The 12,959-nt window shown below is 39.0% G+C and overlaps 1 protein-coding gene and 1 pseudogene across 1 annotated transcript; one reads left to right on the top strand and one right to left on the bottom strand.

The window, feature by feature from the left end:
• On the bottom strand, positions 5,750–7,335 carry LOC109231748 (annotated as a pseudogene).
• LOC109230724 (extensin-2-like) lies at positions 9,315–12,757 on the top strand. Its single transcript, XM_019396131.1, has 3 exons — positions 9,315–10,727; positions 10,938–12,315; positions 12,425–12,757. The coding sequence occupies exons 1-2, from the start codon at positions 9,437–9,439 to the stop codon at positions 12,215–12,217; spliced, it is 2,571 nt and encodes an 856-aa protein (XP_019251676.1). The 5' UTR covers positions 9,315–9,436; the 3' UTR covers positions 12,218–12,315; positions 12,425–12,757.

A 12,959-nucleotide genomic window follows, 5' to 3' on the forward strand; every position in this document is an offset into this window, starting at 1 on the left:
TTATTTGGGACCGATAGATCTATCGAAGCCATTCTTACTCATAAGTCCCCGTGAACTTTGACCTCGATCATTTCTCCTCTCATTCCGCAAAATTTTGCCCAGACTCGCTGTCTTTACAGTCTCCATTATACGGTTGATATCGATCTCTATTCGACCTTGGCTCTCGGTCGATATCCCTCTTGATTCTATCTACGGGCCTGATAGGATAAACGGAGCCAGAAGGAGCCTCCAGTTGATCATCCTTGACCGTGATCTTCAACCGGTATTGATTGTGCACATCGGCCCAAGTGACAGCTGGGTATTCGACCAAATTCTGCTTCAACTACTATGAAGCCACTAAACATCGAACGTTGAGACCTTGAGTGAAAGCTTGATCAGCCCAATTGTCGGTGACCGGTGGCAAATCCATTTGTTCCATTTGGAATCGAGATACGAATTCTCTGAGCATCTCATTGTCCGTCTTCCTTACCTTGAAAAGGTCTGACTTTCTTGTTGCGACCTTAATGGCCCCGGCATGTTCCTTTACAAAAGAATCTGCAAGCATAGCAAACGAGTCAATAGAATTAGGCGGTAAATTATGATACCATATCATAGCACCATTCGATAGAGTCCCCTGAATTTCTTCAGCAAGACGGATTCGATCTCGTCATCTTTCAGGTCATGTGCTTTGATAGCACACGTGTAGGAGGTGACGTGTTCGTTTTGGATCAATCGTCCTATTATATTTAGGAATCTCGGGCATACGTAACTTCTTGGGGATTGGCTTCGGAGCTGCACTCGGGGGGAAAGGTTTTTGTACAAACTTTTTGGAATCTAGTCCTTTCAATATCGATGGTGCCCCCGGGATCTGGTTGACCCTAGAATTATAAGTTTCCACCTTCTTGTCGTTTTCCTCGATCTTCTTTTCCCCGGTCTCGGTTCGCTTTGTTAGTTCTTCGAGCATCTTTATGATAGCAGGGTTGGTCTCCGATTCCTTCTCGTTCGATCTCTTCGAAGTCGATTCGACCCTGTGTATGATTTCCTGGGATGGCTCAGATTCAACCCTGCTCGGTGTTTGGTTCTGATTTTGGAGCTGGGCTATCGCCGCCTGTTGAGCATGCAATATTTCGAATATCACCCACAGGATGATCCCTCCATCTTCACCACCACGTGCGCTCTGAGTAGCTGATCGGGCATCCCCGCGGATGTTTCTTTCGGGATCGACGGCCAAATTTCCATTGATGGCGACATGTGAACTGATATCGATTGGATCTATAGCCGGAATTCCATCGAGGCCAGCAGGGGGTACAACGTTTCCTAGGGCAATGTTCTCATTTTTGCCGTGGTGGCCGAGATCATTGTTAATGTGTTGAGGTGCTGACTGAGAGTTTGACATTTTTTAATCCTGTAAGCAAAGATACTTCAAAGAACAAGTGTAAAATAGTATGTGTTACGAAAGGTTGTACCAGGTAACCACTATTACCCTTAGCCCCACGGTGGGCGCCAAACTGTTTACCCTTAAATCGGATAAAAATTGAATTTATACGCGATTTTATGGATACGTGATATAACTTGGTACAGATTGAGAGGAATAAATTAGTATTGAAATGGACAAATAGAGAATAAATACAAACCACACAAATTGAACAGCCTTGGCCCTCGAGTTTGATCACCTTTGAACCAAATATGTATCAACTGGCTTAAGAACAGAATAACAAGATAATGATAACTTAGAGAATAATGGTATACTGCTTTGTATTGCTTGAATATGATGATGTTTACAAATGATCAGACCCTCTTTATACAGTAAGGGAGTCCTACTTTTGATGCAATTCTAAATAGAGTAAGAAATCCCGTGATTGGCTAATTAGTCGGCCTCTTCTTGATACGTGCCGAGATTCGCGCTGTGATCCTCGCCCGATTGCGGATATTTCGTCTTTTTGTTATTCGACTCAGTAAGTTTCTCTCGATCTCCATCTTATTCGGTCTCGATCTTGGTCGATCTCGATTTTGGATGGTCTCGATCTTAATCGGTCTCAGGGTCTCGAGCTCGGCAACCTAACTTTGCACCATATTTTGAAATAATACGAGGCTGATCCTTGGCTTATCGCGCTCCAGTCTCGATCAGTCGCACGGAAAGCGCAAGCCCGAATTTGGCCGTATACATAAGATAGATTTATAATTTTAAAAGTAAGACAAATTATTGCTATAATACGCAAATATACTATGATAATATAAAAATTCCTTAAACAGTGTATATATATTTATATAAGTTAAACTCATTATGAAATCTCATGGTAATTGTTATATATCTGTATTGCTGTAAGTAAATAAAACAGTAATCTTTCTGAAAAATAAAACAGAAAGTTAGTAGAAATAATTCTGAAAAATAATATTGGAACTTCAAAATAATTTTTGAAACGTTGAAGGAACAAATCGAGCCCACTGAATACACAGTGTATCCTTAAGGAAATTATTCCCCTCAAGTACCCGAGGTTATGGAATATATCCTCCCAGGATAGAACGATTTAACTCACCAGTGTATCGGTACCTAAAACTCTGGTGATCGGCGAACCACTCGATGGTCGTAAAACATACTGGAATATTTTGTGCAGAAGAAGAAGAAGAAGATTCAGAAAATTTTGTAAGTAAATATTCTGGGATTTGAAGGTCTATTTATAGCCAACTTGGTGATGTTTCTGAAGAGGTTTGCAACCTTTCAGAATAGTCATGACTGTTGGAACATGTGTGACTCTCTGAAGAGGTTTGCAACCTTTCAGAACAGCCATGGCTGTTGGAACAGGTGTGACCCTCTGAAGAGGTTTGCAACATTTCAGAACAGTCATGGCTGTTGGAAATTATTGCGAGAAATTTAAAACGAAGTTAAATTAATCAGGGAAAGAAAAACGGGCTAGACCGGACCGGGTCGGGGGTCATCCCTCCATTTCTTTTCCCACCATTTTCCATTCACACCTCTTTTGTTATTATTTATTAAATAACAAACCCAACAATTCCCCACATGAATGGGGAATGGCTATAAACTTAAAGGAATGCACGGACGTGTGTGTGTTTTACAAACAAGAATTGATTGCATCTGGATAAGTAGGTTTTCCTTTGAACTTTCCGTAGTGAACTTATATCGGATATACTCGGTCAATCGGTAGATTTGATATCTTTGAACCGTCGAGCTTTGTTGTATACCTAGACAACATAAGTCACACAATCAATCCTTAACCATCTATGGTTCTCACGGTTGTGTTCGTTTCAGCCATGAACACCGCCTGGTTTCATGAGTGCTTAGAGAATGGGCCTTTACTTTCATTCTCCTTGAAGCGGCTTACACTTCACACTCACATAGGTGATTCCTAAACGTGTAATCCTAAAGACACATTATCTGGTCATATCCTGCCAGACTTAGCAAATCATTAAAAAACTTTAAGCTTTATTGACTCATCAAAAAAGCCTTAATGCTTTACCTCGTTTTTGAACATTGTCTTCATCACGCGAATGGGTTGAGTTAGTTGACAATGTTGAACCATCATTCATAACTTTGTTTGATCTCTTTGAACCTAGCTCTTGGGATCTCCAGTCTGCTAGGTAGAGTTACCGCCATGATGACTTGTCCTAGGCCTTTAACCCCATTCCCTTTGATGATCTTTCAACTGCCTCTCTAGATAGGCCTTTTGTAAGTGGATCTGACACGTTATCTCTTGACTTTACGTAGTTAATTGTGATAACACCGCTAGAGAGTAGTTGTCTAACGATATTGTGTCTCCGTCGGATATGGCGAGATTTTCCGTTATACATAACGCTCCCTGCCCTACCTATTGCCGCTTGACTATCACAATGTATACATATAGGTGCCAAAGGTTTGGGCCAAAATGGAATATCTTCCAAGAAATTCCGGAGCCATTCAGCTTCCTCACCGGCCTTATCTAAAGCTATGAATTCAGATTCCATTGTAGAACGGGCGATGCACGTTTGTTTGGATGATTTCCAAGATACTGATCCACCCCTAATTGTGAAAACATATCCACGCGTGGATTTAATTTCAGATGATCCGGTGATCCAATTTGCATCACTATATCCCTCGATCACGGAAGGATATTTGTTATAATGCAAAGCATAATTTTGGGTATGTTTCAGATATCCCAAAACTCGTTTCATTGCCATCCAATGTATTTGATTGGGATTACTTGTAAACCGACTCAGTTTGCTAATAGCACATGCTATATCTGGTCGCGTACAATTCATGATATACATCAAACTTCCCAATACTCTTGCATAGTCCAGTTGTGAGTCACTTTCACCTTCATTCTTTTGAAGTGCATAACTCACGTCAATTGGAGTCTTGGCAATTTTGAAATCCAAATACTTGAACTTGTCAAGTACCTTTTCAATGTAGTGAGACTGTGATAATGCTAGACCTTGTGGAGTCTTGCGAATTCTGATTCCTAAGATCACATCAGTAACTCCTAAGTCTTTCATGTCGAATTTGCTAGCTAACATGCGCTTTGTAGCATTTATATCTGCCATACTTTTGCTTATTATCAACATGTCATCAACATATAAACAAACAATGACTTCATGACCTGGAGTATTTTCAATGTAAACACATTTGTCACACTCGTTAATTTTAAATCCATTTGCCAACATTGTTTGGTCAAATTTTGCATGCCATTGTTTGGGTGCTTTTTTAAGTCCATAAAGCGACTTAACAAGTTTGCACACTTTCTTTTCTTTACCAGGAACCACAAAACCTTCAGGTTGTTCCATGTAAATTTCTTCCCCCAATTCTCCATTTAGGAAAGCTGTTTTAACATCCATTTGATGGATTTCAAGACCATACACGGCCGCTAGTGCTACTAACATCCTAATAGATGTTATCCTCGTTACTGGCGAGTAAGTGTCAAAGTAATCAAGACCTTCCTTTTGTCTATAACCTTTGACAACAAGTCTTGCCTTATATTTGTCAATAGTTCCATCAGCTTTAATTTTCCGGTTAAAGATCCATTTGGAACCTAAAGTCTTATTTCCTGGAGGAAGATCAACCAATTCAAATATATGATTATCCAACATTGATTGAATCTCACTATTGACTGCCTCTTTCCAAAATGATTAATCAGAAGACGACATAGCTGCTTTAAAAGTTTGAGGCTCATTTTCAAGCAAGAATGTCACAAAATCTGGTCCAAAGGACGTAGATGTTCTTTGACGTTTGCTACACCTTGGATCTTCTATACTTGGAGTATTTTCCTTTGGTTCTTCCCGAGGTCGTTTAGGTTTTTCACTTAACGACTCGCTTTCAGTTTTATACGGATAGATGCTTTCAAAGAATTCAGCATTATCTGATTCCATTACCGTATTAACATGAATCTCGGGATTATCAGATTTATGAACCAAAAATCGACATGCTTTACTATTTGTAGCATATCCAATGAAAACGCAATCTACTGCTTTTGGTCCAATTTTAACTCTTTTAGTTTAAAGGAACCTGTACCTTTGCTAGACACTCCCACACTTTGAAATATTTCAAGTTAGGTTTTCTTCCTTTCCATTTTTCATATGGAATAGATTGTGTTTTGCTGTGGGGTACTCTGTTGAGTGTTCGGTTAGCTGTAAGGATAGACTCCCCACACAAACTCTGAGGTAATCCGGAACTTATTAATAAAGAATTCATCATTTCTTTTAATGTCCGATTTTTCCTTTCCGCAATTTCGTTGGATTGAGGTGTGTAAGGTGCAGTAGTTTGATGGATAATTCCATATTCCGAACATATTTATGCAAACGGAGATTCATATTCTCCACCTCTATCACTTCTAATCATTTTGATCTTTTTATTCAATTGATTTTCTACTTCATTCTTGTATTGCTTAAATGCTTCAATTGCTTCATCCTTACTATTAAGCAAATAAACATAGCAATATCTAGTGCAATCGTCAATAAAAGTAATAAAATACTTTTTTCCACCTCTAGATGGTGTTGACTTCATATCGCAAATGTCAGTATGAATTAAGTCTAAAGGATTTGAATTCCTTTCAACAAACTTATAAGGATGTTTTACAAACTTGGATTCAACACATATTTGACATTTCGATTTATTACACTCGAATTTAGGCAATACTTCTAAATTAATTAATTTCCGCAAGGTTTTATAATTGACATGTCCTAAACGAATATGCCACAAATCATTTGACTCCAATAAATAAGAAGAAGCTGAAATTTATTCATACTGTCAACAACCATTACATTGAGTTTGAAAAGGCCCTCCGTGAGGTAGCCTTTTCCAACATACATTTCGTTCTTGCTTACAACAACTTTATCAGAAACAAATACACATTTGAATCCATTCTTTACAAGTAAAGAAGTAGAAACTAAATTCTTCCTAATAGTAGGAACATGAAGAACGTTGTTCAGCGTTAACACCTTGCAGGAAGTCATCTTCAGGAATATCTTCCCATAACCTTCAATCTTGGCTGTTGCATTATTTCCCATGGAAATTTCTTCTTCGGGACCAGCAGTAGAGTAAGTCGCAAATGCTTCTTTGACAGCACAAACATGTCGAGTGGCTCCAGAGTCAATCCACCACTCCTTCGGATTTCCAACTAGGTTGCATTCCGAAAGCATTGCGCAAAGATCATCAATGTCATTATTCTTCTCCACTATGTTGGCTTGTTCTTTCTTATTATCCTTTTTTGGGAGACGACAATCAGGGCTTTTGTGACCGACTTTTCCATAATTGTAGCAGCTGCCCTTGAATTTCTTTTTGTTCTGCTCCTTAGTTTGTCCAGAAGACCTCTTCCTCTTCTTACTTTTTGGAGCAGTCTCTTCAACGATATTAGCTCCCATGATCGTTGAATTTGCACGAGACTTCTTCTCGGCTGTTTTATTGTCTTCCTCGATCTTTAGACGTATCACAAGATCTTCCAACTTCATTTCTTTGCGTTTGTGCTTCAGATAGTTCTTGAAATCTCTCCACGAAGGAGGTAATTTTTCAATCATAGCAGCTACTTGAAATGCTTCATTCACGACCATACCTTCAACTATAAGGTCGTGAATAATAAGTTGAAGCTCCTGAACTTGGGTTCCCACAGTTTTGCTGTCTATCATTTTATAGTCTAGAAACTTGGCAACCACGAACTTCTTCAAGCATGCATCTTCTGTCTTGTACTTCTTCTCAAGTGCGTCCCATAATTCTTTCGAAGTATTCATTGCACTGTACACATTGTACAAGTCATCTTCTAAAGCACTTAAGATATAGCCTTTGCAAAGAAAATCTGTCTGCTTCCATGCCTCAACAACCATGAACTTTTTATTATCCGGCATGTCCGCAGCAGGCACTGGAGGCTCTTCACTAGTGAATTTCTGCATACCAAGTGTGGTAAGCCAGAAGAACACCCTTTGCTGCCATCCTTTGAAGTTGGTTCTAGAAAATTTCCCCGGTTTCTCAGCCGGAGGAACAGCAGTGCGACTTGACGAGGCTATCGTCGTTGCACCAACAATCGCAGAAGGATTTCCATTTTCATTTGCCATTTCTTACTGTCAACAACAGAAGGAATCAATTAATGGCAAAACCAAAACAGTAAATAATACTGTAATCAATAAACAGTACGTAATAAAAACAACTAAGGTTTTTATATACTGTTTTACAGAAAAACGATGAAGTTTTTATGTTCTTCAAATCGTTTTCTGAATTTCAATACCCTGATGAAGTTTTTATATCTTCAAATTAGAATAGTAAAATTCAGACAGAATATAGAATATAATAAATTTAATTTCCTTAAGAGTAGTGAGGTATTTTTTCTCATTATTTAGCAACTCGACCACGTTAGTTACCTCAAAATAGGGCTTTAAAAACTCATCTAGTCTCTCACAAACAATCATTCTCTTATTTAAGATAGGAATTTTGGCCCCACAATAAAACTAAGATATGAATCTAGTAATTAATTGGTGCTTCTGACATGGTATTAACTGGCGTTTGAAATATGCTAAAACTAATAGCCGCCTTTCACATTTCACAAGCTGTAATTTTCTTTATTTAGTAACACAAAATGCAGTGAGAGTTCCATTTGGAACTGCTGAAACATATCAATATTAAATAAAATGTTCGTTTCCAGTTGGCAACAAGTAATTTCTTTGGCCATCACTTGTGATCCGAAAACAAAAATTCCATGTAGTTTGCAAAAGAAAAGCACTACTTAAAAAAAAAAAAAAAAATTAACGACAGACAAATTCTGTAGCTAAACAGTAAAATCCATTGCTAATCCTATTTAAGGACGAATTAGCAGCATATTATCAAAAAAATCTGTTAGCTACGAGTGATTTAGCGATAGCTTAGCGACGAAGTTCGTAGCTAATTCCAGTTTTTTTTACTTAGCTAGATGAAAATGAAGAAGAAAAAAAGTTCTTAATATTACAAGAAAATTTGCACTGTTTAATTTTTTTTCTTCAAATCCAAATTAATAGGAAGACGTGGAGGTCGAGCATTAGGATAGTCGAGTGTTTTCCTTATTCTTATCAATAGTAGTAGTGTTAGTCTTGTAAATTCTTATTCCTAGATTTCTATAACTATTTGCTATTTCTTTCGCTTCAGTTTTCATGTTAGATTGATGGTGTTACTACTTGCTGTTATGGTTTCCTTTTTCATCTTTCCTTGAGCCGAAGGTTTACAGAAAACAATCTCTTTACCTTCTCAAGAGGGGGCGTAGCCACATACATTGAAGGGTAGTCAATTGAGCACCCTTCATCGAAAAATTATACTGTTCATATAGAAATTTATATTGTGTATATAGGTTAAAAACTATTGTTTATATGGGTATATTAAATATTGAACACTCTTCGCGAAATTCCTAGTTTTGTCACTGAATCTCAAGATAGGGGTAAAGTCTACATACACACCGCCTCACCAAACTTCATTTATGAGATTACACCGAATTTTTTGTTGTTGAAAATTGAAAGTCAACCACATTACTCTACTAGCTAGGTTTGTAATCTGTATACACAAATAACGAGGAAACAACCAAAACAACCAATAATTGTATGATATCTCAGTGTTCATGAAAACTAATATATGGCAAGGGAGTGGAAATATTAAAAAATAACAATCACTTTGCTTTACTCCATTTTCTGTGTGGCAGGTAACAACTACTTGTTAAAAAGATACTATGGAAATATTCAAAGTGATCAAGAAATGGACTTTAATTAATAAGATGATAATTGGTAGATCCAGCTGTTAAGAATTGTTAATAATTTATAGTCTTAGATTATCAATCAGACAAATTGAATTGGTCCTTCAAACAGCTCTTTATCCCCTAGGAATGTTAGTATAAATACATTGGCCACTGTATCCCTTAAAGCCATCACTTCTTCACATTATTTCCTTTCTTCAACCCCTTCAAAGTTTTTTGGAGATTTCACTAGCCATATTTGGGAGCTAGTGCAGGAATTTTCCGGCGAAATGAGTCGGTTTCACCATGGCGGCCTTGCCAATGGTCGTCGATATTTGCCACAAATCTTAGTGGCATTGGCCATATTGGCGGTTGCTAATGTAGTGTCAGCAGATCCTTATATATATTCTTCTCCACCACCTCCAGCATACGAGTACAAGTCACCATCACCTCCGTCTCCTTCTCCGCCACCACCTTATGTGTATAAATCTCCACCTCCCCCATCACCTTCTCCCCCGCCACCATATGTTTATAAATCACCTCCACCTCCTTCTCCATCACCACCTCCACCATATGTGTATATGTCTCCTCCACCCCCATCACCTTCACCTCCACCGCCTTATGTGTATAAATCACCACCTCCTCCTTCGCCATCTCCCCCGCCCCCGTATGTGTACAAATCTCCTCCTCCACCATCACCTTCACCACCACCTCCATATTATTATAACTCGCCACCTCCACCTTCACCATCACCTCCACCACCATATTATTATAAATCTCCGCCACCACCCTCGTCATCACCACCTCCACCTTACTATTATAAGTCTCCACCGCCACCTTCTCCTTCACCTCCTCCACCATACTACTATAAATCTCCACCACCTCCTTCACCTTCACCTCCGCCACATTATTATTACAAGTCTCCGCCTCCCCCATCACCATCACCACCACCACCATACTATTACAAGTCCCAACCAACACCTGCTAAGTCACCTCCTCCCCCATACTACTACAGTTCTCCACCACCACCACTAATGTCTCCTCCTCCACCATATTATTATTCCTCACCACCACCACCAAAAAAATCATCTCCGCCACCATATCACTATACTTCCCCACCACCACCAGTTAAGTCTCCTCCTCCACCATATTATTATTCCTCACCACCACCTCCTAAGAAATCACCTCCTCCCCCATATCATTATAGTTCCCCACCACCACCAGTTAAGTCTCCTCCTCCACCGTATTACTATTCCTCACCACCACCGTCCAAGAAATCACCTCCTCCGCCTTATTACTACTCTTCTCCACCACCACCAAAGAAATCACCGCCGCCACCATATCACTTCTCTTCCCCATCACCACCAGTAAAGTCACCTCCAACTCCATATTACTACACCTCCCCACCACCACCAAAGAAGTCCTCTCCCCCACCACACTATTACACTTCACCGTCACCACCTACTCATTACTCTCCTCCACGTCATCATTTGGTGGTAAAGGTTGTCGGAAAGGTCTACTGTTTTAGATGCTATGATTCAAAATACCCAGAAAAGTCTCATGGCAAGAAACACCTGAAAGGTACTATCTTTATACGATGCCCACTCTCTTTATTTACTTTTAACTTATCATCAAAAATTTATTTAGCTATATATTTTCCTTTTTGTTGCTTTACTAATAAAAAGGAATAAGAATAATTAAGTAAAGTTAGAAAAAAAATAGTTTTTATCATGTGAGCAGCTCAATTATTTTAGTGTTAATTAATATATTATTTTTTTTCACATGAATTAGGTGCTGTTGTTAAGGTAACTTGTAAGGCCGGTAACAAGAAAATTGTGAGTTACGGTACCACAAAGATCAATGGCAAATTCAACATTACTGTTAAAGGATTTGAATATGCTAAATATGGAGGAAAAGCTTGCAAGGCTAAACTACACAATGCTCCAAAAGATTCAAAGTGTGACATTCCTACAAACCTTCATTGGGGAGTAAAGGGCGCTAACCTTAAAGTGAAGTCAAAGAACCATTATGAAGTTGTACTCTATGCAAAACCATTTGCATATGGCTCTAAGACACCTTATGCAAAATGCACAAAACCTAAGCCTACACCTACTCCATACTACTATAAATCTCCTCCACCTTCATCACCGACTTATATTTATAAGTCACCACCTCCTCCATCACCAACATATGTTTACAAGTCACCACCTCCCCCAACCCCGATATATGTTTACAAATCTCCGCCACCACCAACTAAGTCTTCACCATCTCCTTATTACTACAAGTCTCCACCTCCACCATCACCAAAACCTGCTCCTGTATACTATTATAAATCACCACCACCTCCATCACCATCGCCTCCACCTCCTTACTATTATAAATCTCCTCCACCACCATCACCTTCTCCTCCTCCTCCATATTACTACAAGTCGCCACCACCCCCATCACCATCGCCTCGACCACCATACTACTATAAGTCACCATCACCGCCATCCCCATCACCACCCCCGCCCTATTATTACAAGTCTCCACCTCCACCATCACCAAAACCTGCACTTGTGTACTATTATAAATCACCACCACCCCCGTCACTATCGCCTCCACCTCCTTACTATTATAAATCTCCTCCACCACCATCGCCTTCTCCTCCCCCTCCATATTACTACAAGTCGCCACCACCCCCATCACCATCACCCCCACCACCGTACTACTATAAGTCACCACCACCACCATCTTCATCACCACCCCCGTCGTATTACTATATGTCTCCTCCTCCACCATCTCCATCACCACCCCCGTCTTATTACTACAAGTCTCCTCCACCACCATCACCATCTCCTCCACCACCCTATTACTATAAATCACCACCACCTCCCTCGCCATCACCTCCACCTCCATATTACTACAAGTCTCCACCACCACCATCTCCATCACCGCCACCACCCTATTTCTACAAGTCTCCTCCTCCACCATCGCCTTCTCCTCCACCTCCATACTATTACCACTCTCCACCTCCACCAGTAAAGTCTCCTCCTCCTCTTATTACTACAACTCACCTCCTCCACCAGTGAAATCACCTCCTCCACCAGTATACATTTATGCTTCTCCGCCACCTCCAATCCACTACTAAGTATTTCTAAGAGCTCAGCCATTCTCCATAATCAATCAAGTGAGTAGCTGTTTGAAATGTGTATTCTTTTTTTCCATATGAAATCAACTTTTTATTTTTCTTTTCTTTGAATTATGTTCTGATCTTCTATTTCCTTGTTTCTTTTCAGATTTTAGTTTGAAGCACTAAATAAATGCTGGCTTCTTGAGGAGAAGATTCAAACGTCAAATGATGCAAAGCAATTAATTTATGGAATAAGATATTCAACTTTTCAATTGAAGGATTGATTCTTATTGCACATTGTTCTCTAGTGCATTCACGGGGACAAGGCTACAATGATTTTGATTCTTCATATATAGAGTTTGTTTTTTAGTAATTTATTGTTGTATTGAGGATGTCCTCATTTTATTCATTTCCAATTAGTTATTGCAAGTTGTTTTCTTGTAATACCTTAGTGTACTTTGTGCACAAATCAATAAGAAGATCAATTTCGTTATATTCACTGCTTTTCTTTTTCTTTTTGCCTTTCCCCCCTCTGTAAACGTGTTACAAACAAATTGGTCTTATATCCTTATATATAAACAATATAACGCCCCAATTTTTAATAAGATATTATGTACATTAATTGACTATCTTTAATTAAAAAACCTATATATTATTAGATATTTTTATCTTTTTCTTAAGTTTAAGCTTTTATATTATTA

The sequence above is a fragment of the Nicotiana attenuata genome, chromosome 8 (assembly GCF_001879085.1).
Source record: "Nicotiana attenuata strain UT chromosome 8, NIATTr2, whole genome shotgun sequence".
Lineage (NCBI taxonomy): Eukaryota > Viridiplantae > Streptophyta > Magnoliopsida > Solanales > Solanaceae > Nicotiana > Nicotiana attenuata.

Bases quoted from the DNA above. Each gene is read 5' to 3' on its own strand.
- LOC109230724 (XM_019396131.1), top strand. From the start codon at position 9,437: ATGAGTCGGTTTCACCATGGCGGCCTTGCCAATGGTCGTCGATATTTG. The intron at 10,728-10,937 runs GTACTATCTTTA...CACATGAATTAG, and splicing joins TGGCAAGAAACACCTGAAAG to GTGCTGTTGTTAAGGTAACT.